This window comes from Ovis aries, chromosome 13, assembly GCF_016772045.2.
Source record: "Ovis aries strain OAR_USU_Benz2616 breed Rambouillet chromosome 13, ARS-UI_Ramb_v3.0, whole genome shotgun sequence".
Classification (NCBI taxonomy): Eukaryota; Metazoa; Chordata; class Mammalia; order Artiodactyla; family Bovidae; genus Ovis; species Ovis aries.
The window spans coordinates 31,782,869-31,809,188 of record NC_056066.1 but is presented as its reverse complement, the minus strand read 5'-3'; the positions used below and the strand labels follow the sequence as shown (position 1 = coordinate 31,809,188).

The following is a 26,320-nucleotide window of genomic DNA, read 5'->3' as shown; positions in this document are numbered from 1 at the left end:
ACGATGATGCCATGACAGGGGTGTGGGCAGGGTCAAGGGTATGAATGAGGAATAATGAGATACCCCAGAGACTAGCAACCCCAGGAAACTATTACCACACTGAAGGCTGAAAGGGCAAAGGGCAAAGGTTGGAAATAATGTTACTGAACTTTAATGGAGGTGGAGCTAGGGACCCATGGGAGCTGTAATATTGCAGGTAATGAGCTGCTTCTAGAGACAGTGTCAGAAGGAGGGAGCAAGGAAGAAATACCCCTGCCATTTTCTCCTCCTACCTTGGCCTTTCTGTGGTGTCCCCACTGGGTGAACCCAAACAACAATCCAGACTGCAGGGAGCTGAGGGGATACAGTCTTCTGGGGAAGAATACACAGCGGAGAAGGGCAGAGAATGGATCTGATGAGGCTGGGGGCCAGCAGAGAAAAACTAGTATATCTTATAGCCCATTCATTTTTATTTACAGATACTCACCCTTCATGAATTTTCCTTAATAGTGACAGGGACAGAATAAAGGGATAATGTAGGTGATTATATAGTTAATTATACTACAGCGGATTGAAAGTAGAAAAATATATGGGAGACCCTTATAAGTTAATGATTACTCAAGAGAGCAGGTTTGCTTAACCACAAAACCAAGCAGACTTGTTTAGCAACAAAAGCATGCAACAGAAGCACAGGACGTGCCCCCCAAACAATAAAACAATGGTGGCACGAGACCCACATCCTGCTTGATGAGCTCAAAAAATTAACGATACCTAGGACAAAAATCAGTAATTTATGGACTTAGCTTGAGCACGTAGGGACAAGACAACTCTCCTGCCCAAGCTGGAGGAGCTGACGATGGAAGCAAGATGTCTACTCAAGGAAATGTTCTTCTCCCCCTCCCCCTCATCCTTTGATTATAAAACCATAGCCCAGTAAGTTCTCAGGGCGTGGCACCCCCTTGGAAGCCTCACAAGTGTGCTACTCTAATAAATCACGTCTTATCTATCACTTTGCCTCTCACTGAATTCGCTTCTGCACTGAGACATAGAGGACTGTGGTACCAAAGCTCTTTGGAGCTCCAGAAATGACACCCAATGGTTTCAATAGGAATTTGTATCTGAGCACTTGTTTTTTAATTTTAAAAATAAGAACAGCCTGGTGAATCGAATGACTGATCATCTCTTTTCTCCTGCAAGGGCTTTGGGGAAATAGCAGTGATTTCCAAGGGAAACACTTGCCACTGTATCTATGCATCCAGGTCGTTGTGAAATTCGTCATCAGTTCCATTCAGTTCAGTCGCTCAGTCGTGTCCGACTCTTTGCGACCCCATGAATCACAGCACGCCAGGCCTCTCTGTCCATCACCAACTCCCAGAGTTCACTCAGACTCACGTTCATCGAGTCAGTGATGCCATGCAGCTATCTCATCCTCAGTCGTCCCCTTCTCCTCCTGCCCCCAATCCCTCCCGGCATCAGAGTCTTTTCCAATGAGTCAACTCTTCACATGAGGTGGCCAAAGTACTGGAGTTTCAACTTCAGCATCATTCCCTCCAAAGAAATCCCAGGGCTGATCTCCTTCAGAATGGACTGGTTGGATCTCCTTGCAGTCCAAGGGACTCTCAAGAGTCTTCTCCAATACCACAGTTCAAAAGCATCACTTCTTCGGCGCTCAGCCTTCTTCACAGTCCAACTCTCACATTCATACATGACCACTGGAAAAACCATAGCCTTGACTAGATGGACCTTTGTTGGCAAAGTAATGTCTCATGCTATCTAGGTTAGTCATAACTTTTCTTCCAAGGAGTAAGCGTCTTTTAATTTCATGGCTGTAATCACCATCTGCAGTGATTTTGGAGCCCCCAAAAATAAAGTCTGACACTGTTTCCACTGTTTCCCCATCTATTTCCCGTGAAGTGATGGGACCAGATGCCATGATCTTCATTTTCTGAATGTTAAGCTTTAAGCCAACTTTTTCACTCTCCACTTTCACTTTCATCAAGAGGCGTTTTAGTTCCTCTTCACTTTCTGCCATAAGGGTGGTGTCATCTGCATATCTGAGGTTATTGATATTTCTCCCGGCAATCTTGACTCCAGTTTGTGCTTCTTCCAGCCCAGTATTTCTCATAATGTACTCTTCATAAACACCTACAATGGCTAAACATAAATTGAAACTAGAAACAGTCCAGATGAAATGGAAAATAGCAGCTTACCTGAGGGATGAGATGGAGCAGAGCATCCCCAGAAAGCGTCCCAACAGCCAGGCCCACAAACAGCTGTAAAATGAGCCTGTAGTTCTCCTCGCAGCTGTGGAAAAGGATCAGTGTTGTCCCAAGCATGGAGCCCAGCGTAAGCAGCATCACCGCCACAGTGCTGTAGCCATATTCTGAGTTAAAAAGAGATTGCAAAACCAGTCAGAGGCCCCTGTGAGTGCTTCTGCCAGTGAACATGGTAAAAGAATCCATCCTATACTACAATAGCTAGGGATACAAAATTGTTTTGTGAGTGCTATATTGGATTTAAGGTTTTAATTTGTAAGGAAAAGAATGAAAAGATTTTTACTAATTTACTCCATTGTTTTGAAGTTACCCTGATTTCCCCTTGTTAAAAAAAGAATCACTGTAGCAAGGAGCTAGCTTACCTCCTACCCTCAAAGAAAATAATTTCTCTTGCTTTAAACTATAACCTTGGGACTTCCCTGGGGGTCCAATGGTTGAGAATCCGCCATCCAGTACAGGGGACGTGGGTTTGATTGCACAAGCCACAGGGCAACTAGACAAGACAGCAAACTATGACTGCTGAGCCCCGTGCACTCTAGAGCCCATGAACTGCAACTAGAGCAGCCCCCTCATGTTGCAACTAGAGAAGATTCTACACGCTACAATGAAGACCCAGTGCAGACAAAAAAATTTAAACTAAAAAACAAACTACAACCTTCACAGACAGACAGTGGTAATATTTGTCATCTCACCACATTTAAACCTTTCGAAGGCAAGAAGCAATGGGACAGAAAGAGCATACGTTCTGGGCCACTGTAGATCTGTATTTGTGGACAAAATGAGTACTTTCTTCCAAAAGGTCTCAAAATTATTTGTAATATCAGAAGTTTTTACTATTCTCTGTGACTAAAATGAGTGACTGCATTTGTAAAAACTAATCAATGAATGAATAAAGGGTGATAATATAAATTTGGACAGCCAAACTTTTCAATTATTACAGGAATTTTTCTGACCCCTAAAATATATTCCATATCTCTAAGATTCTATATTTTTAAAAACATTCAGAAAGTACAATTTTTCACAATTATTCCAATAGGAACAAACACGTGGAAAGAGAGAAGAAATAAAAGAGTAAAGGAAGAAAGGAAAGAGAGATTAAAACAGAAAAAAATGGCTTTCAGAGTCAAGTGTACATTATTTGGGTATAAACCATATTCAAACACCATTTTCCACTGGTTATATTCAGGGCAAATACTTTGTTTCAACTTATTTAGAAATTACTAACTTGTTTGTAAACAATGAAGACAGGTCATTACCACATTAAATTATCATTTCCTTTTGTAACTACAAATAAGTGACAAATTAAGTTGAACAATTCAGTTACCATACTACTTAAAGCCCACTGAAGATTTTAAGAAACTACTCTCTTCGAGTTTGTTATAATTGAAGATGTTGCATCTTCATCATTCTTGTACTTTTCTGGAATGTTGACTCTCTACAGTAGATCATGTTAATGACACTAGCTCGTAAGATGATAATAAGCTTGTACTGTGAAGAGGACCTTTATTAAATTATACACTCTGCCATTAAACAGAGATTGCACATTAAAACGAAGTTGGTAGCATACTCAGAGGAGGCTAAAAACCTTGCACACTTTGATTTTTTTCCCACTGTCACCACAACTCCTTTGCAGCTACGCCATCTCTACAAATCGGTGGTTGTTCAGTGAATATACAGTTTCAGGTTTGCAAAAAGAAACAGCTCTAGAGATCTGCTGCAGAGCCATGTGAAAATACTCAACACTACTGACCTACACTCTTAAAAGGATTGAGATGGTAATTTTCATGTACTTTTTTACCACATTAAAAAAATAACGAGGGAGAATTCCCTGGTGGTCCAGTGGTGGAGACTCCTTGCTGCCAATGCATGGAACGTGGGTTTAATCCCTGATAGGGGAGCTAGGCTCCCATATGTCATGCAGTCAAAAGCAAAAATAGTTGAGAATGATCATACAGCTGCCTAAAGGTTTTACTTTGCTCTAATTTAATATCTATTTTATTTAAGAAATTCCTAGAGATAGTTTCACATCCCACTTTTCCACAAATAGACTCTAAGTGGGAACGTGATTCTTCTCAACTAACCTGTAAATTAAAGATATTTGAAGTTTAACATGAGCACCCAGCTGTCTAATCAAGTTCACAGTTACCACACTTTTCTGGTAGGTACAAAATATCACCAAATGTTAAGAACTCACAAGGACAAATTAGAGGTTGATGCTTCCGAGGCAAAAGGCAAAGTTTCAAGTTCTTTTTCCCTTTGTCCTGAGGATGGCTTTGTTGCTGTTCAGTCACTAAGCCGAATCTGACTCTTTGCAACCCCATGGACTGCAGCACATGAGGCTTCTCTGTCCTCCACGGTGTCCTGGAGTTTGTTCAGATTCATGTCCATTGAGGTGGCAATGACATCCAACCATCTCATCCTCTGTCATCCCCTTCTCCTCCCACCTTCAATCTTTCCCAGCATCAGGATCTTTTCTAATGAGTCTGACGTTCTTCACATCAGGTGGGCAAGTACTAGAGATTCAGCTTCAGCATCAGCCCTTCCAATGAATATTTGGGGTTGATTTCCTTTAGGATTGACTGGTTTGATCTCCTTGTTGTCCAAGGGACCCTCAAGAGTCTTCTCCAGAACCACAGTTCAAAAGCATCAATTCTTTAGTGCTCAGCCTTCTTTATGGTCCATCTCTCACATCTGTAGATGACTACTGAGCTACAGTGTGGTTTTGGAAGACAAAGGATGTTCCATTCCTTAAGAGCTTGTAAAACTTTCTAGGTCTTCTATGAGTCAGATTCCACCTGCTCTCCTGTGGCAAGAATCAATCTGAAAATCATAAAATCTCTGACTTTTGTTGCGGCCAGACTCTGCAGACTTACTCTAGTTCCCTGTATAGAGTCATGGTGTCTTGATTGGACTCAGATTCCTTATAAATGTTTCTCATCCTTACAACAGAACTGGACGTACTACCAATTACAATAAAATTTTAGTCAATTCCAAGCAGCTTTTGAATAGATCTGAAATGATTTCTACTCAGCTATAACATTCTTTCCTGGAAATTCAGTTGAAGACGGCTCTTAGAAGTTGAGTTTCAGCATACTGAACACTGTGTTCTTAATAACGTCTTTCTGTGTCTTCCACTCTTTAACATCTTACATTCCTGCACTTTCAAAAGGCCTACATCACAAGTCTTTCTCTTTAGTTATATGATGCAACATTTTAAATTGAGGATAGTGATTTTTTTTAGGTTCTTTAGTGAGTATGATTTATGAATTTTTCTCAGGAAGACTGTTTCCTAGAAGGATATAGAAGTTAATTTAAGTGAGAATAAACTTGTTCTTGGATCTTCAGTCCAAAACCCTGTTTCTGAACGGCCTGTATGATCAGACATGGTGCCAGGGAGTAGAAATAAATATGGGAGCTCCTAGGTGCCATGATCCAGTCCTGTTCATCCATTTTTGAGCCATCACTGGCCACAAGGTGTTGAATTATTTAGCTGCTCATTTTTAATGACGTTTTCTTCCTCTCAGTGAATGTGAAGTCTTAAATATACAGGCCTGGCATGATGAGTCACTTGATGTAGAACCTATTAGGAGTTAGAAATAAGGGCTGACTAATTCGGCTATGATGGGCATTGCAGACTATCTCAAAGAAGAAAAGCAGTTCTGAAGAAAAAAATGTAACATCCTCAGATCAAAGGTAATATTTTACATATGGTTAACTGCCATATTTTTACTATTCATCATACATGTTCTTAGGCCACCATTTTTTGGTTGTTTTTCTGGTTTTATTTTTCCAAACTCTCTCAACACAATTAATTGAATGATTTCTCCACTGATTAAAGTCCCTTCTGGGATGAGGTTGTTTATGGATTCTCTATTCTGTCCAATTTTTAATCTAACAGTCCACATGCCATGTGTCCAGTTCTGCACAACATTTTATAACTACTTATGACTATAGTTTATTAAAAACAATAGGGCATTTTGGTAGGTGGTGAGAAAAATATTTCCTCACTCTGAGATCATTTTGATCATCATTTTGGTTCTCATTTTTATGTCTTCAAAAGGTCTTCATGAAGAACTCAGGTAAATAAAATGGCATTCTTATTGCAAGAAAATAAACTTCAGGTGCTTTAAATTTATAGAACACACTTTTGTACATATTATCCTACTGGAATTTTACTGGTGTCCTGGAAGTCTTACAATAAAGCTCACCTACTGTGATGATGTTATGGGTCACATGTGAGTGTGAATTTTTTTTTCTTTTGGCTGTACCACGCCACATGTGGGCTCTTAGTTCCCTGACAGGGGACTGAACCCACAGCCTCTGCATTAGAAACATGGAGTCTTAACATCAGGACTGTCAGGGAAATCCCAAGTGTGAATAGTGGTCCCTTCACTTCCTGGAGCTGCCACATCCAGGAGGCTCGTACCTCCCTGGCCTGGTCACTGCCAGCCCAGAGCAGCCTCTTTGATTTACCCTAACATGCCTTCATTATTCCATGTGTATCATGGTGCGTGAAAGGATAACAAGCCTTGTGGGATCACTGCTTCCTACGGTGCAGGGAAAGAGACAGGCTTGAGAAATATAGATTGCAGAAGATCACAGAGTTGGCTGGGGACAGACAGCATGATTCAACTCTGCATTTCTGATCCTGACACTGATATTCTCTCTCTTATACGTTGGTATTTCTCAACTGTTAACTTTTTCTTTTTTGCAGAAATGTTCATAGTAAGTTTTTTCAAACAGCCAAAAACTGAAAACAATCCATTTTTTAAAAGGTGAATGGTTAAGCAAAATATGGTATATTCATACCAAAGAAGCAGTTCACTTCATTTTCTCAGTCGTGTCTGATTCTTTGCGACCCCATGGACTGCAGCACGCCAGCTTTCCTTGTCTATCACCAACTCCTGGAGCTTGCTCAAACTCATGTCCATTGAGTTGGTGATGCCATCCAACCATCTCATCCTCTATCTTCCGCTTCTCCTCCTGCCTTCAATCTTTCCCGTGTCAGAGTCTTTTCAATGAGTCAGTTCTTTGCATCATGTAGCCAAAGTATTGGAGATTCAGCTTCAGCATCAGTACTTCCAATGAATATTCAGGACTGATTTCCTTTAGGATTGACTGGTTGGATCTCCTTGCTGTCCAAGGAACTCTCAAGAGTCTTCTCCAACACCACAGTTCAGAAGCATCAATTCTTCACTGCTCAGCCTTCGTTATGGTTCAGATCTCACATCCATACATCACTACTGGAAAAACCATAGCTTTGACTAGATGGTCCTTTGTCAGCAAAGTAATGTCTCTGCTTTTTAATATGCTATCTAGGTTGGTCATAACTTTTCTTCCAAGGAGCAAGCGTCTTTTAATTTCATGGCTGCAGTTACCATCTGCAGTGATTTTGGAGCTCCCAAATATAAATCTCTCACTGTTTCCATTGTTTCCCCATCTATTTGCCATGAAGTGATGGGACCAGATGCCATGATCTTCGTTTTTTGAATGTTAAACTTTAAGCCAAGTTTTTCACTCTCCTCTTTCACTTTCATCAAGAGGCTTTTCAGTTCCTCTTCACTTTCTGCCATAAGGGTGGTGTCATCTGCATATCTGAGGTTATTGATATTTCTCCTGGCAATCTTGATTCCAGCTTGTGCTTCATCCAGCCATGATGTACTCTCCATAGAAGTTAAATAAGCAGGGTGACAGTATACAGCCTTGACATACAACTTTCCCAATTTGGAATCAGTCTGTTGTTCCATGTCTGGTTCTAACTGTTGCTTCTTGACTTGCATACAGATTTCTTAAGAGGCAGGTAATGTGATCTGGTGTTCCCATCTTAGGAATTTTCCATAGTTTGTTGTGATCCAACAGTCAATGGCTTTGGCGTAGTCAATGAAGCAGAAGTTTTTCTAGAATTATCATGCTTTTTTCTATGATTCAACAGATGTTGGCAATTTGACCTCTGGTTCCTCTGCCTTTTCTTTTCTAAATCCAGCTTGAACATCTGGAAGTTCTCAGTTCATGTACTGTTGAAGCCTGATTTGGAGAATTTTGAACATTACTTTGCTAGTGTGTGAGATGAGTACAATTGTGCAGTAGTTTTAACATTCTTTGGCATCACATTTCTTTGGGATTAGAATGAAAACTGACCTTTTCCAGTCCTGTGGCCACTGCTGAGTTTTCCAACTTTGCTAACATATTGAGTGCAGCACTTTCACAGCATCATCCTTTAGGATTTGAAATAGTTCAACTGGAATTCCATCACCTCCACTAGCTTTGTTCATAGTGATGCTTCCTAAGGCCACTTGACTTTGCATCCCAGGATGTCTGGCTCTAGGTGAGTGATCACACCCACCATCGTGGTGATCTGGGTCATTAATACCTATTTGTATAGTTCTTCTGTGTATTCTTGCCAGCTTTTCTAAATCTCTTCTGCTTCTGTTACATCCATACTGTTTCTGTCCTTTATTGTGCCCATCTTTGCATGAAATATTCCCTTGGTATCTCTAATTTTCTTGAAGAGATCTCTAGTCTTCCCCATTCTATTGTTTTCCTCTATTTCTCTGCATTGATCACTTAGGAAGGCTTTCTCATCTCTCCTTGCTGTTCTTTGGAACTCTGCATTCAGATGGGTATATCTTTCCTTTTCTCTTTTGCCTTTCACTTCTCTTCTTTTCTCAGCTATTTGCAAGGCTTCCTCAGACAACCATTTTGCCTTTTTGCATTTCTTTTTATTGGGGTTAGTTTTGATCACTGCCTCCTGTACAATGTTACAAACCTCCTTCCATAGGTTTTCAGGCACTCTATCAGATCTAATCACTTGAATCTATTTCTCACTTCCACTGTATAATCATAAGGGGTTTGATTTAGGTCATACCTGAATGGTCTAGTGCTTTTCCCTACTTTCTTCAATTTAGGAGTTCATGATCTGAGCAACAGTCAGCTCCAGGTCTTGTTTTTGCTGACTGTATAGAGTTTCTCCATCTTCAGCTGCAAAAAATATAATCAGTCTGACTTTGGTGTTGACCATCTGGTGATGTCCATGTGTAGTCATCTCTTGTGTTGTTGGAAGAGGGTGTTTACTATGACCAGTGTGTTCTGTTAGCAAAACTCTGTTAGCCTTTGCCCTGCTTCTACTCAGTAATAAAAAAAAACCAATTTATTAATACACAAAACAATCTAGATGGATTATAAGGAAATTTTGATGAGTGGAAAAAACCCCTAAATCCCAAAAGGATACGTACTGTAGGATTTCATTTCTATAACATTCTTGAGATGATAAAGGTATTCAACTATGGTCTATGAGTCAAAGATAGGGGATAGAATCGATTTATGTAAGTTAGCCACAAAATATAAATGAACTGTAGTATAGCATAGGTGGTTAAAAACAAGGACTAGGGGGCCACACTGCCTGTGATTGAATCCCAATTCTATCAATTACTAGCTACGTGTCTTTCGAAAAGTTATTTAACTTCCAGGTACCTCAGTTTCATCATCTCTAAAGTGAAGATAATAATAATTTCTAGCTGGTAGCATTGTTGTAAAGACTCAATGAGCTGATCAAAGTAAAATGCTTAAAACAGTGCCTGGTGTATGGTACGTATCCTTCCTTCACCATCACGAATCCACTGCGTGGATTGTGTGCATTGGCTTTCTGAGTGAAGAGCCAGGACTTACTCTCCAGCGTGGTGGGTGCCATCTTTGCTTGTTGGTCCTGGGGCAGCTGGCAAGAACAGCTGAGCAATTGCTGAATGATTCCTGGACTCATCTGCTTAAAGTCCTCCTTAGAAATGGGTGAAATCTTGTTCTGTAGAAATATGTTCACCAGCTGCCCGGCAGAGAAGCAAGTCTGTAGGAGGCAGAACATATGTTTTTACCAACCTCAGCACTGGACCAAACTCACCATCAACTACCATCCTGGAGGAATCAGGACTAAACTGGAAGGGTTGGAGTCAACACATGAAGCCGTTACTATGTGTGCTTCCCTGCACCCTTCTGTCCATACATAACTCTCGAGGACTGCTTTTCATCTCTGATTCTAGCCGCTGCATCTCACTTTCATTCTGAGTATTGTGTAGTAGGAGCTTTGCACACATTTTTCTTTCCTGAAAAGAGATGCACAATGTTTTACGATGTGCTGGATGGCGTTCTAACCAGCAGCCTAAGCAAGCCTTAAGACTCTTGGGGGCATGGTTTTGTATTATTAATGAAGTTAAAACTTTATAGGATAAACAGGAGCTCTGGAGGAATAAGATCATTGTCCTTAATATTATCTGATTTAATAAACCTGTGTTGGCAACATGAATTTTCAAAAGCAATAAACGTAAAGGTAATATTTTTAAAAGTGAAAGCTGTGTCAACTTGCTGGTGTGGAAGCACTAAACGATATGGTGACCTATGTTCTTTGACAGCCCTTCACCACAGAAACAATTGAAATCATTGTTATCACTTACAGATTTCACTAATTTTTATCTATTTTTTCATATTGTATAGGGATATTTATGAAAGAAGTAGCTAAACAATAAATGAAACAGATTTCTAAAAACTGCCTGAAAGCATTTGTCCACTTCAGAAGTGTTAAGGGCTGACATTTTATGCATCAAAAATTACATTGAAAAGTGTTCATATGTGGATGAGAAAGGTGTGTAGTTTCACTAGCACGAACAGATGTCTTCTAATGAAATAAGACCCCAATGCAAGAGCAGTGTGATCTGAGGTCACAGTAAAGTATCTTTAAAAAAATCAGTGATGTCCAAGGATTGATTTGCCATGCTATAGAAAGTAGGGATTTTAAAGAAACATGGCTAATCAGAAAATGATGACTTTGCTGGGTTTTCCCAAATACAAATCCTCTGGGATGATCCCAAGGGTTGAAAAGCTTTATCTTGATTGGGAGACGCTTTGTTGCATGGAACAGAGCCACTTAAACCACCAAACACCCAGAGAAGGATGTATTAAGGTTACAGAGGATGTCTGACATGGGAAGGACAGCCACATTTTATGAGGAATTCAACTGGAAGCTGGAAAATGAAAACCAAAGAATTTTCTCTATTTCTTCAGGACTCTGTTTTTTCTCCTTTCTGTTTCCCCCTGCAGACATCCATTTCCCTTCATAGTCTGGCCTTCTCTCTTTAATAAACACATGGGCAGTTACTTCCCTGGCAGTCCAGTGGTTAAGATTTCACCTCCTAATGGATGGGGTGTAGGTTCGATCCCTGCTTGGGGAGATAAGATCTCCCCAAGGAGGCATCTCCTGTATGCCCCACAGGAAAAAACAAAACAAAACAAATATTATAACAAATTCAATAAAGACTTTAAAAGAGATCCACATCCAAAAAAATCTTTTAAAAAAACAGGCCATATAAGCACCAACCCATTCCATCCACCTGATGTGAAGAGCTGACTCACTAGAAAAGATCCTGATGCTGGGAAAGAGTGAAAGCAAAAGGAGAAGAGGGCGGCAGAGGATGAAATGGCTGGATAGCATCACTGATTCAATGGACATGAACTTGGGTAAACTCTCGGAGATAGTGAGGGACAGGGAGGCCTGGCATGCTGCAGTCCATGAGGTCGCAAAGAGTCAGACATGACTTAGTGACTGAACAGCAACATTATTCATTGTAATAGTATGCTTGTCACTGCAAAATACTGTAAATAACTCATATGTTCATAAATAGAAGAAAGAATCAATAAAGTATGCACACATGATGTGCTAATATGGAGTTATAAATAATAAAGATCACTGCGAACTGAAAAAAAAAGATTGGATTGAGTCCGCAAGTCCTGACAGATCTGATTGTCTCAACAAGGCCATGGATGGGTTTTCTTGTTCCAGTGTTATTTGATTCCATCAGTTTTGCCCCCAAGACAGGAAATGACATCATACTGTTCAAATACGGCTGCTGGACTCAGCCCTGTGGGTGGGGAAGGCATTTCTCAGAAAGATTGGGCAAGAACTCCAAAATGTTTCTACTACAAGAGGCAACAACAGAACATTAAATTTGTAATTTTTTCCCCCTTTATCAAAATAATTTACACCAAAGACAATAGTCTCTTTTGCACTATTTATTAATCATGGAATAGAATTATATCATCATTAAAAATACTGGCAACGATAAAGGGAAACTAACCATAAACATCTTATGATGAACCCTTCATAATAAATATTCTTAATGAAAAATGCCTGACTGGGAAATAAAAGAGTGGAGAAATAGACATGAAGAGGATGCCATGCCTCTCTCCCTAGTTCATTGTCAAGGAATTGAATAGTTTCCAGTTTTAGAACACCTTCTTGTAGAGTAAGGTTATTCTGTTATAAGCTTCTATGGCCTTAATATTTACTTGCTATTCCTATACTATTTAGGTTACTGTTGCATTACATTTCTTCTGAAATCACTAATACAAATGTCCTTAAAAGTGATTCATTATTTCCTTTAAATTTTGGCAAACTATTTTTAATAAAAAAGAAAATAGAATGAAAATTAGATGATTCAGTCAATAACATTTAAAATAGCTTTATTCCTTTACCTAAAACTTCAATATACTTGTACACTTGTGTTGATGTGATAAGACCTTTGTGGGAACTTTAAAAACACATTTTCGTTTTGAGAATCACTTAGAGGGCTAGTTAAAAGACAGGATGCTGGGCTCCACAATCAGAGTGTATAATTCAGTAGATTCTGGGGTGGAACCTGAGAATTCAACCAACAGGGTCCCACGTACTGCTGATACTGCTGGCCCAGGGACAACACTTTGAGACTGACTGGTCCAAATAATACAGGCTGATCTTCAGATCTAGTCTCCTACTTTAGGGTCCCCTCAAGAGTCACAAAAAAAGTGAATGTTGAAACAGATAATTGAGAAAGAAGTGGTTTTGTTTATAGTTATCACAGAAGATGACAGTTACTGTTCTTAGAAAATGCATGTCTTAAGTAAATAATCCCTAAATTTTAAGAAATAACCTTCATTATTTATGCAAATAGGGTTTCCATCAGACAAATGAGTTCTCTTCCTAAGAAGAGCTGGCCCTGAAGGAATATTTAAGGAGACCTCACAAACAAGGATTAATACAGGCATCAACTTGTTACCTTCAGTGACTACACTGTGAGTTTAAAATAATTAACTTTAATTGATGCCTTTACTATGTGGCATAATTAATAGAAATTAACTTTTTAAAATATATCATAGCAAAAATATGAAATACTTCCCAATCATGTATTAATAACTTACAGGAACAACTATTGTTAGAAATATTTACATAATTTTGCTCTTTCAATATACAGATTTGTGCTTAATAGGAATAATAACTCATTCAAGATACAAATAAAAAGTAGTCTTATTTTCTTTAAATCAACATTTATTAAACAATAGCAAAAAAAACCACAATAGCATAGTTGTTAAGAGCATAGAATATGCTATGGGCAACTTATGTATATATCCTCAGTTTCTGTGAACTTAATCAACTACTTATTAGTTCCATGACTCAATTTCCTCATCGGTAGGGTAGAATCATTTAACCTAACCTCATACAGCTGTTGTAATAACTAAATGAAGAAATGCAGGGGAAACTCTGCAGTATCCAATACATAGTATTAATTTACTCATTAAATATAAGCCATTATCATGGAATATCAGTTTTCTGAGATTTTAAATGATAAGGGCATGGAAGATTTCTATGTGTAACAGAGTCTGAAAAATGCTGAATTCAATAAGACTAAAGAATTTTATTTACTACAGGACCTCCCGAGGCATGTTAATATGCTGCAGTGCAATAGATATCTCTATTTCCCAAACAGATTTGACAATAACACCCCCTTTTAAGAAAAAGGCAGTCTAGTAGTTAAGATTCTGCCCTTCCAATGGAGAGGGTTCAATCCCTGGTTGGGGAACTAAGATCCCACATGCCATGAGGCAAGGCCAAAAAGAACAAAGTATTATCCAGATTTCCCTAGTGGCCTAGTGATTAAGAATCTGTCTGCAGATGCATGGGATGCAGGCTTGGTCTGGGAACTAAGATCCCACATGCCACCGTGCAACTAAGCGTGTGTGCCACAACCACTGAATCTGCAGGCCCTAGAGCCTGTGCTCCACAAGAGAAGCCACTGCAATAGGAAGCCTGCGCACCACAGCTGCAGAGTAGCCCCTTCTCGCTGCAACAAGAGAAAGCCCTCGTGCAGCAAAAAAAAACCTAGCACAGCCAAGTAACAAACAAACCAGGCAAACAAAAACAAGTAGTATCGAGTAGACTAATGAGTGTACTTTGGAACACAACTTCAGGAAGTAAGAATAAGAATATATTTATAGGTCCATATATCACCTTTCTCAAAAACCTTCTTAGTGCCACCATTTCTCTGCTGCTCACAATCCAAAGTAATCTCATCATAATCCAATCTAAATTTGAAGCATTCATTCATGATTGTTTTTATACGTCTATATCCCCCACTATCCTGGTAGCTCCATAGGAGCTGTGCCTGTTTTTGTTCAATTCTTTACCCCTAGTGCACACAACGGTGAATGATAAATGGTCACATGTTTACTGAATTATTCATGAATTCAGTATGGAGGAAAGAGTAATATATACCATTCTCCTAAATATTTTGGCCTCAAGTTTTAAATCTGCAGAGATCTATGTGTAAAAGGAAAAAACCCTGACTACACTCTGGAAATAGAATATTTTTACATTTAAGGAAGTCTACATTACCCTTGAAGTTTTCTACAACTCTTAGAGAATGTTCACAGTTGCTTCCTTTGACAGTACAACAATACAAGAGGAATAATGACAATACCTGATCCCAGGAAACTGGACCATCTTCTGATTCTGGGTCCATGGATACAGATATATTAGGGTAGTTTCCATCATGAATTGTTAGGCTGTTTTGTTTCCTTCTAAGCTGATGGATTTTATCTTTTCTGATACAGGTACTTTTAGTCCAGAGAGTGTTGAGGAGCTTGTCTAGTTCTAGAAATTTCATACAAAATTTGGTGTCAGAATAAAGACAAGCGAGTTTCAGAATAATCACAATTTCACATGGCCACACCATAGATATGTTACTAAGTAAATTTCCAAGTTCTAATGAAAAGCCAAGAAATTATTCTGAATAAGAATGAAGAACATTTATACTCCACATGGATATTGATTCCCTTACAACATCTTGCCTAAGCTTTAGAGCTGAACCATGATGAAATGGAAATGGGCAATTCCATCAATGGAGTGCCTTCTGGTAAGTCAATTAATTCTTTTTCTAGGTGTTCCCTATAAAAATGAAAACAAAAGATGAAACTGAATTAATCCTTAGAAACGCTATTCCCTTTAACCACCATACATCCTTAGTACATTAACTATGATTTTAAAGTAAAGTCAATCTAATCATATCCTCTTAAATGTTTAACGTGAAAAGAGATAGGAATTGAAAAGGAGCTGAGATTGTAGGGGCAAAACAGACCTCATTTTCTAAGGCAGCTGTGGTATGGTTGTCAGTTTATAGATTGCAGCTTAGTTTCCCTTGCTACAATGTAGGCTTTTAAAAATTGATTGACACAGAGAATAATTGAATAAATATAATGGTGAATTTCTTCAGATTTATTCATCTTCTTACTTGTAAAAATATATTTCTGGTATTTTCTAAATGTTACCATCAGTATTAGGAAAATTACAAGCTAGAGTTGCTACAATGTTTTATTTTAATTGGCCAGTTTCAAAAAAAATTTTTGAGACCTGCAAAGTAATGGGAAAGTGGGACCCAGAGTTAGGGAAAAAAGCAGTCAATAAATATGCCCCTGAGATTTCCCAGATGTTGGATTTAGCAGACAAAGACTTCAAAGCAGCGATCATCAGTATGTTCAAGGAACTAAAGAAAATAATATTTGAGAAATTAAAGGAAAGTATAAGAATAATAAACTAACAAACAGCAACTTTCAATCAGGAGATCAAAATTATATAAAGTCTAAATGGAAATTCTGGACTAGAAGAATAGAATAGGTGAAGTGAAAAATTCACAGCAGCGTATTGGGATGGCAGAAGAAACAATTACTGAGTTAAAGATAAATTAATAGAAATAATCTACTCTGAAGAACAGAAAGAGAAAAAAGAACAAGTTTCAGAGACCTATGGGAAACAGCAAGTACACTGACCTATATGCAATGGCAGTCACTTGGAGAGGAGAGAGAGAAAGAAGTAGAAAAAAAAATTGAAGAAAATAATGGTTAAAAACATTCTCAATTTGATGTGAAACCTCGATAAACGTGTTCAATAAGTTCATCAGACATCAAATAGGATAAATATAAAAAAACAAGTCAAACACAAAGCTATACCTTGAAAGTAGTAATGGAAAACTGACTCATCACATAAAAAGGAACATCAGTACAATTAACAGTTAACTTATCATCTTAACATTGGAGTCCGGAAAGTAGTGGAATAAGATATTCAAAATGCGGAGAGAAATAACTGTCAGTTAAGAATTTAATACCCAGCATAACAACTCTTTGAAAACAAAGGTGAAATAAAATTATTCCCAGATAAACAATGAATGGTGAATTTATTGACAGCAGACCTGTCTTACAAGAAAGACTAAGTGAAGTGATTTAGACTAAAAAGAAATGACCAGAATGGTAAATGGAGTCTACAGGAAGAAATGAAGACTACTAGACATGTAAATATATGGATTAATATAAAAGACTATAATAAATACTTTTTAACATATGTTCTCTAAACTCAACGAGGAAACACTAGAAGCTTTTCTTTCAAGGTCAAAAACATGGTAAGGGTTCATTCTCAAAATATCCACCATTATATTGAGGTTATTAACTAATATAATCAGGTAACAAAGAAAATAGAGATACAAGAATTGAAAAAGAAGAGGTAACTCTATATCTATTTGGTGATGGTATAATTATATATCTGAAAACTAAATAATTAGGGCAAAAATAAAATGAAAGATTTAATCATGGAGTGAGTTACAAAATTAATCTAAAAAAAAAAATCACTAACCTTCATATGGACAAACAAAAACCAGTTAGAAGCTATAATGAAAGAGAGGACCCCAGTTAAGAGATACAAAAAGAAAGTTAAATGTCTAGGTATAAATGTACCAGGAAATGTCTGAAACCTATGTGAGGGAAACAGTAGAACATTCCACAAAATAGACATGTAAACACAAACAAATAGGAAGACATACTACGGGATTTAAAAACGTAACATCTTGTAAATATCATTTCTAAGTTATTTCATAATTTTTTCACAATTAGAATAATATTATCACAAGGTTTTTATCCCCCAGAATTTAACAGTTAGGTGATATTTGTCAGTAAGAATGAACAAGCCAGGAAAACCCTGAAAAGAAGAGCAATGAAGAAGGCTAGATCTACCAGAAATTAAAATGTACTATAAAGCTGGTACACATAAAATAGCACAGTCCTGGCACATTTTTCCAACAAAAAAAACCTGCCAAAAAATATATGGAGGGGAAGGGCAAGACACCTTGAAAAAAACTTCAATGACATCAACAATTCACATTTTATAGACCTTATTTAGATCCTAGTTCAATAAAAAATGAAAATATTTGTTAAAAGCTGAAAAAATGAACATTATAGAATCATTCACTTTTTTAGTTGTGATACTGCTAATAGATGCTTTTTTTAAAAAAGCCTTCTCTTCTAGAGATTCATACAGAAATACCAACAGGTTGATGATTTGCTTCAAAATAAACAAGTAATGAGCGCTGAAGAATTGATGTGTTTGAACTGTGGTGTTGGAGAAGACTCTTGAGAGTCCCTTAGACTGCAAGGAGATCAAATAATGAATTCTAAAGGAAATCAATCCTGAATATTCACTGGAAGGACTGATGCTGAAGTTGAACCTCCAATACTTTGGCCACCTGATGCAGAGAGCCAATTCATTGGAAAAGATCTAATGCTAAGAAGGATTGAAGGCAGGAGGAGAAGGGGACGACAGAGGACAAGACGGTTGGAGGACATCACCAACTCAATGGACATGAGTTTGAGCAAGATCCAGGAGATGGTGAAGAACGGGGAAGCCTGGCATGGTAGAGTCTGTGGGGTTGCAAAGAGTCAGGCTGAGCAACTGAACAACAATAATCAAGTAATGGGAGAGAATGGAGGGACATATAAAATAAGATTATCCAAATTGCTGTTGCCTGTTGAGGTAGGGACTGTGTACATGGGAGTTCATTGTTTTATTGTTTCTACTTTTATTTATATTTGACAATCTCTATAATAAAAACATTTTTTTAAAAAACCCACGTAAAAATAGCAAACTTTTGTTCCTCCTACTCCAAAATGCAATCAGTGTCAGTAGGGCCCTAACTCAGAGGCAGCCGTTAGAAAAAATGCCTCAGGGCCTCTGGAATAAGCATTTAATTGTACTGAAATGGGAAGGAATTCTGAGTTCTCAAATGCAAACGTGGCTGCTTTGTGCCCAAATGAGTGATACTGAACATCTGTCACAAATATGTGGGTTTTTTATCCCAGGTCCATGATGGTTTCATATGCAGACAGCTCGCCTTGATCTTACAGTACAGCTTGCCTCCAACCATATTCTGTACTCCAGTGTTGAGCCTTCAAGTGGCACAAATTTTTATTTGAAAAGTGGAGTAATTGCATTCCTTTGGTTGACATGGAAACTGTCCTGCTGAAACTCAGTCATCCAAAATCTCAATTTCATAATCCCTCTTTCCCATATCAAAATCATTCTCAGCACAGCATGCCTTCTCCTGGTCTCTGTCCTAGTGATGACAACTGCTGCTGCTGCTGCTAAGTCGCTTCTGTCGTGTCCGACTCTGTGCGACCCCATAGACTGCAGCCCACCAGGCTCCCCTGTCCCTGGGATTCTCCAGGCAAGAACACTGGAGTGGGTTGCCATTTCCTTCTCCAATGCATGAAAGTGAAAAGTGGAAGTGAAGTGGCTCAGTCGTGTCTGACTCTTTGCAACCCCATGGACTGCAGCCCACCAGGCTCCTCCGTCCATGGGATTTTCCAGGCAAGAGTACTGGAGTGGGGTGTCATCGCCTTCTCTGAATGATGACAGCTAGGTAACACAATTGACTGGTGCTTCAGTTTTCATCTTAATAAAAATTTCTTTCCTTTTTAAAAAAAATTAGTTAATTTTTAATTGAAGGATAAACTGCTTTACAATATTGTATTGATTTCTGCCATACATCATCATGAATCAACCGTAAGTATACATATGTCCCCTCCCTCCAACTTCCCACCCCATCCCACCTCTCCAGGCTGTCCCAGAGCACACTGGTTTGAGCTCCCTGAGTCATACAGCGAATTCCCACTGGCTACCTATTTTACATATGGTAATATATACGTTTCCATGCTACTTTCTCCATTTGTCCCATCCTCTCCATCCCTCTTTGTGTTCACAAGTCAAATCAAGAGTCCTCAACCTTCATGGTCTAATGCCTGAGGTGGAGCTGAGGTTTAATAATAATAGAAATAAAGTGCACAACAGATGTAGTGCCCTTGAATTATCCTTACACCATCCCCCTCCTCTGGTCCATGGAAAAACTCTCTTTCACAGAACAGTGCCTGGTGCCAGAAAGGTTGGGGACCGCTGGCTTTAAGCATATAAAATGAATTACAGAAAAACACATCTGTCATTCAACTGGTTATACAAACAAGTCAGGGAAAGTTCTGTGCAGATTTGGATGACTCTTAGCCCTTGATCCCTTTCAAAGTTGGAAGATTTATCTAGATCATGAGTGTGCTGCTGGCGTCTTGGAAAATTTGTATTTCTCTTCTGTGTTGTGACTTCCCAAGAGGAAATATGTTGGCAAAAGCACCAGCTATGAAGTGACACACCAAGTCCCCTCGGTGTGTGCAGAAAGCTGGGCGTTCTAATGCAGATGAAAAAATTAAGTCATTTCACTCTTAATGTCTTGTCGAGTACAAAGAAATGTGTGAAACACACATTCTGATTTCATTCCATGATGTCCTATTTTATCTCAGATCCCTAAAATGCTGGCAGTCACAATGCAGCCAGGCCGCATATTTTACAATGCTTCTGTTTAACACAACACGACTTACTTTTATGGTTCCAAGCAAACTGCTACCAAGCCTCTTGCACCATTTGGAATACCCTTTTATCCTTCTCCACAAGCAGTCCCCAACTTTTTTGGCACTAAGGAGCAGTTTTGTGGAAGACAATTTTTCCAGGGACCAGGTGGTGGGCAGTTAGGGGGAAGAGAGGTGGGAGGGAGGGGATGGTTTTGGAATGATTCAAACACATTACATTTATTGTGCATTTTATTTCTATTATTTTATTACATCAGGTCCTGAAGTCATCAGGCATTAGATCCTGGAGGCTGGAGACCTCTGTTCTACAAGATACTTCGTCACCTATTGCCCAACACTTTATACCAAAAGAGACAGTAGTGCTAGGGTGCCCTCATTTGCAAAGTCATATCCGACTCTTAGTGACCCCACAGACTGTAGCCTGCCAGGCTCCTCTGCCCGTGGGATTTCCCAGGTAAGAATATTGGAGTGGGTTGCCATTTCCTCCTCCAGGGGGTGTTCCTGACCCAGGAATAGAACTTGCATCTCCTGCACTGGCAGGCAGATTCTTTACCACTGAGCCACCTAGGACATTCCAATTAGTACTAGTAACAGATCATAAAAATCTCTCCCTCAGTGGTTGGGAGAGATTTACTACCCACAATCTCATCATCCCTGCTCAAGGGTGCTGTTTTTGTTTTTGTTTTGCCTTATCACGCCACAGATGTCATAGCATGTTTGCCCTGACAAGGCCCCCTGGGCTGTCTCGCTACAAGCTGAGATAAAAAGGGTGTTTAAAACATACCTGAACAAACTCGGTCACCACAATGCTTCCACCTTTGTTTTTGGAACAGTTTATATTTAGTAGGTGTGACTTGGAAATGAAATTCATGAAAAGCATCCTTACCTGATAGGTGAAGAGTATTCGTACTATTCAAGGCACTGAAAATGTATTCTGTAAAATAGTCTGGGGGAGGCAAGTTTCTTTGTCCCAGACAAACACCTTGGAGGGACAAAGCAATGATTGTCGCTGCCAACTGAGGAAGAGTGTTTTCATCGGCACCATCACTGCTTAGGATTCCAGATTTTTTCTGCAGCACTTTGGTTTCCATACACTGAAAAATCAGACACAAAGTAAAAAGGAAATGTTAACTTCTGAAGCTATTCTGATTAAAAAATCTCTAGGGACTTCCCTGGTGGTTCAGTTGTTGAAAATCTGCCTGCCAATGCAAAAAAACACAGGTTCAATCCCTGGTCTGGGAAGATTCCACCTGCCATGGGGCAACTAAACTTGGACACCACAGCTGCTGAGCCCTCAGGCCCTAGAGTCTGTGCCCCACAACATGAGAAGTCACTGCAATGAGAAACCCACACACGCACTGCAACAAAGACCCAGTACAGCCAAAAGTAATTTAAAAAAAAGAAGAACATCTGGTGGCTCAGACGGTAAAGAATCCACCTGCAGTGCGGGAGACCTGGGTTTGATCCCTGGGTTGGGAAGATCCCCTGGAGGAGGGCATGACAACCCACTCTTGCCTGGAGAATCCTATGGTCAGAGAGACCTGATGGGCTACAGTTCATGGGGTTGCAAAGAGTGAAACACGACTGAGCAACTAAGCACAGCACAGCGCAGCGTCGCATCATTTTCTAGTCTCAGATGGAGCTCTATCTGGAAAATACTTGTTTCCTTCATCTGCCATGACGCTGAGTTTTTCATCTCCCATCTCAGTGGTTCTTCCTATCTAATCTTTCTCATTATTCATCTAAAGATGCGTTTTCTCTGATGAGACTCTTGCCCTGACTATTATGAAACAGGAGGGACATGACATAAACTGATTAGAATCAAATATGTCCAAGATGGTGGATGAGTCAACTTTCTCTAGAACTTGAGCCTCAGTATATACTCATCGTCACACTCAGCAAGCTGAGTGACACACCCACAGTTGCCATGACAGTTCTAAGGCAGACCATAAAGGTCAAAAAGTGGGCAGTGGCCCAATTCCTGGAAATCTCCACCCCTTCCCCAAAATAGCCGGACTACTCCTTCCATGCATTAGTCTATAAAATTACCCAGCCCTCTAAAAATTGACAACCCCACACCCTGGTGCCTACATTCTCAGATGGCCCACACTGTGGCATATGTTTCTCTCTAAACAAATCCACTTCTTAACTATCACTTTCTCTCTCACTGACTTCTTTCTGTGCTGAGACCTCAAGAATCTGAGCTTCATTAGTCCTGAGAACAGGTGTGATCGCAATTAAAATACCATAAGTCTAAGTCCCAATCTGAGGGGCACAGTTTAACTTTCATCCTTTCAAGTGGTGAACTGTTTTTCTCCAGCTTCAAGTGTAGCCTGAAGGCTGATAACATTCAAATCTATATTCCTGATGTTGACTTCAAGCTGACTCTGCTGTCTTATATGATCACAAAGCACGCTCCCTTTCACATCTGCCTTCAACTACTTGGTTTAGCTTCCTCCTTATCAACCAAAACTTCCTCCAGCCATAGGCTAGTGATGACATGGATTCTCTTTTCATTCCCAAAGAGAGGTTCTCTACAACGGTAAGATATGAAGGGAAGAAGAAGGATCCAAAACAAAAATATGGGTCATCACCCATCTCACAATTTCTATAAATAATAAGTGAATCTACTAGTTGAATCAGTATCAAGTGGATGTGTGTGTGTGTGTGTGTGTGTGTGTGTGTGTGTGTATGCTCAATCACTCAGTTGTGTCCAACTCTTTGTGACTCCATGGACTGTATCCCACCAGGCTCCTCTGCCCATGGAATTTTGCACGCAAGAATACTGGAGTGGGTTGCCGTTTCCCTCTCCAGGGGATCTTCCTGACCCAGCGACTGAGTTCCTGTCTCCTGCATCTCCTGCGTTCACAAGCAGATACGTTGTTGCTGAGCAAATGGGAAGAGAGGAGCATGGTGAAGGCCAAAGGTTTATTGGCATGTAATGGAGTTTGCCCTATATCCTAAAATCAACTGGAAGCCAAAGGAGGATTTTGAGCAAGGGATTGGAATAGGGCTATAGATCTAGTGTGTTTTGATTAATTCACTCTGGCTACGTGGTGGAGAACAAATAGACTGGAAAGGAAGTCAGTGATTCCTAGAAGCACAGTTGGAAGACTATTACAGTAGTCCAGGTGAAAAACAGTGATGGTGATAATTGGAGAAAAGTCATCAGGGTATGGATCTCTTCAGGAGGAAATAGCAGTAGGACTTGGAGATATATTAGATATAAAGGTGGAAGAAATTTAGAAAATAAAATTTCTAGTTGGGCATTTATCTGCTGACCTATGAAGTGACACATGAAGCCTGGGTCTCGCGGAGTTGACTTATGGGTATTTTAAGTATGAGGTGTCTTTACCACATCCTTAAAGAAAAGATGCTGAAGAGCTTATGAGTCTGGAGTTCACAGGAGTGTCTGGGATGGAGATACACTCTTGTGAGTCATCTTTAACTACAGATGTGCTACCCTGGAGGAAGAACGGGGAATGACGGGGGCTAAGATCATGCCTGAAAGAGCATTAATGCTTACAATCTACACACAGTGACCACAGAGCTGTTTTTGAATTGGTAGGTTTCTTTCTCTTGGGTATAATACTCAGTACAAATATTCAGTACAAGAGTTGCTAGATTGTTTGGTAGTTCTATTTTTAATTTTTTGAGGAAGCTTCATTCTGTTTTCCATAGTGGCTGCAGCACTATAGGCAAGATATGGAAGAAACCTAAACATCCATTGACTGATTAATAGATAAAGAAAATGTGGTATATATGTATACACCCGATGGCTCAGCAGGTAAAGAATCTGCCTGCAATGTAACAGACACATGATATGCAGGTTTAATCCTTGGGTCAGGAAGATTCCCTGGAAGAAGAAATGGCAACCTACGCCAGTATTCTTGTTTGAAAAGTCCCATGGACAGAGGAGCCTAGTGGCCTATAGTCCATGGGGTCACAAAGAGTCAGACAACAGCTGAGCTTGTATGCATGTATACATGTACACATGTACAAAGGAACATAATGCAGCCATGAAAAAGAATGAAATCTTGCCATTTGCAACAAAATGGCACTATGCTAAGTGAAACAAACTAGGAGGCCAAAGAAAAACACTATATAACCTCATTTATATATGGAATCTAAAAAACAAGCGAACCGAACAAAATAGAAACAAACTTATGGAAATAGAGAGCAAACTGATGGCTGCCCTAGGAGATGGAGTGGGAGATTGGGTGAAATAGGTGAAGGGAAATAAGAGGTGCAAACTTCAAGTTATAAAATAAATTATGGAGGTAAAACATATAGCATAGGAATAAAAAAAGTCTACACAGAGAAAGAGAGATGAGCCTGCATAGGTGTAAATGGGGGTCAGAGAGCAAGAAGAACAGGAATGCGCAGCATCACACAAGCCAAAGTAGAGGCTATTTCCAGAGCTACATGAGCAACAGCAAAGAAAGGACAGGTTCAGGAATAGAAATAATGACTTTCCATTTTAATACTGAATTTCAAGAGCCAAGGAAATAGCCAAGGGAGAATTTTGAAAGGCAGGTGTTTATATGAGCTGATGGCTCAGAAGAGAAATCTGGACTGGTATGCAGCAGAACTGAAGGTCATCAGTGTTTGGAAGTGCTTGACGTTGTGAGTCAAGTGAGTGAAAGTCACTCAGTTGTATCCGACTCTTTGTGACCCCATGGACTATACAGTCCATGGAATTCTCCAGACCAGAATACTTGAGTGGATAGCCTTTCCCTTCTTGAGGGGATCTTCCCAACCCAGTTATCGAACCCAGGTCTCCCACATTGCAGGCAGATTCTTTACTAGCTGAGCTACAAGGGAAGCCCAGCTTAAGGGATGGCAGGTCACGTTCATCCTTCAAAGGAATAGCTGGACAAGTGAGAAGAAAACCAGGAGATGGGTGTGATGGAAATGGGAGAAAAAAAACATGAAATGTGGGATGACAGAAATCAATGAATGACGGGATTTTCCCAGTGGTCCAGTAGTTAAAACTTCACTTTTGAATGCAGGGGACACAGGTTCAATCTCTGGTCAGGGGACTAAAATCCTACATGCCATATTGTGTTAGTCTTTCTGTCGTGTCCAACTCTTTGCCATGGTGCTCCCCATGGCCCAACTTTGGTTTTCCCTCTCCTTACTATATTCTTGTTACTTGAGATGCACTCACAATGCCAAGCACTCCCAAATACTGATGACCTTCAATTCTGCTGCATACCAGTCCAGATTTTTCTTTTGAGCCATCCACTCATATACAGACAGACCTCACAGACTATAGCCTGCCAGGCTCCTCTGTCCATGGGATTCTCCAGGCAAGAACACTGGACTGGGTTGTCATTTCCTTCTCCAGGGGATCGTCCCAACCCAGGGACCAAACCCACAGGTCTTATGGCTCCTGCACTGGCTGCATGCTGTGCGGTACAGGTGAAAAAAGGGAAGAAATCAGGGAGAGAAGGAGAGCTTCATGGAGATGGGACTTGACTTCAAAAGTGAGGGCACGGAGCAGGACATAAATGATTTAGGAATACCATGTACAGGAGGGCTTCCCTGGTGGCTCAGGCACTAAAGAATCCACCTGCAATGTGGGAGACCTGGGTTTGATTCCTGGGTTGGGAAGATCCCCTGTAGGAGGGCATGGCAACCCACTCCAGTATTCTTGCCGGGAGAATTCCCATGGACAGAGGAGCCTGGTCGGCTATGGTCCATGGGGTCACAAAGAGTCAGACATGACTGAGCAGCTGAGTGCATGTACAGGAGTGTGAGAAGGAGGAAGTATGTTCATCAAATGAGGAACTAAGGGGAGGTTTACTATGTCAATGTTGCCTTGTGATGCAGGACAATGGGGGAAAAGTTCTGATAAGATTATTTACTGAAGTATATAGTTGATTTACACTATTGTGTTTCATTGTTTAATTTTTGCTGTACAGCAAAGTGACTTAATTATATATATGTATACACACACACACACACACACACACACACACACACAGACTCTTTTTCATGTTCTTTTCCATTATGGTTTAGGGCGAGGGTCCCCTAAG

General features: G+C 39.8%; 1 protein-coding gene across 2 annotated transcripts in view; it reads right to left on the bottom strand.

Moving 5' to 3' along the window:
- SLC39A12 (solute carrier family 39 member 12) overlaps window positions 1-26,320 on the bottom strand; it is an 82,261-nt gene that overhangs the window by 43,229 nt on the left and 12,712 nt on the right. For both annotated transcript variants that reach the window (XM_004014250.6, XM_015099602.4), the window contains exons 4-7: window positions 21,166-21,373; window positions 15,029-15,201; window positions 9,921-10,092; window positions 2,190-2,362 (exon numbers count right to left, since the gene is read on the bottom strand). In XM_004014250.6, coding sequence (XP_004014299.2) covers window positions 2,190-2,362; window positions 9,921-10,092; window positions 15,029-15,201; window positions 21,166-21,373 — 726 coding nt within the window. The remainder of the gene's footprint in view (window positions 1-2,189; window positions 2,363-9,920; window positions 10,093-15,028; window positions 15,202-21,165; window positions 21,374-26,320) is intronic.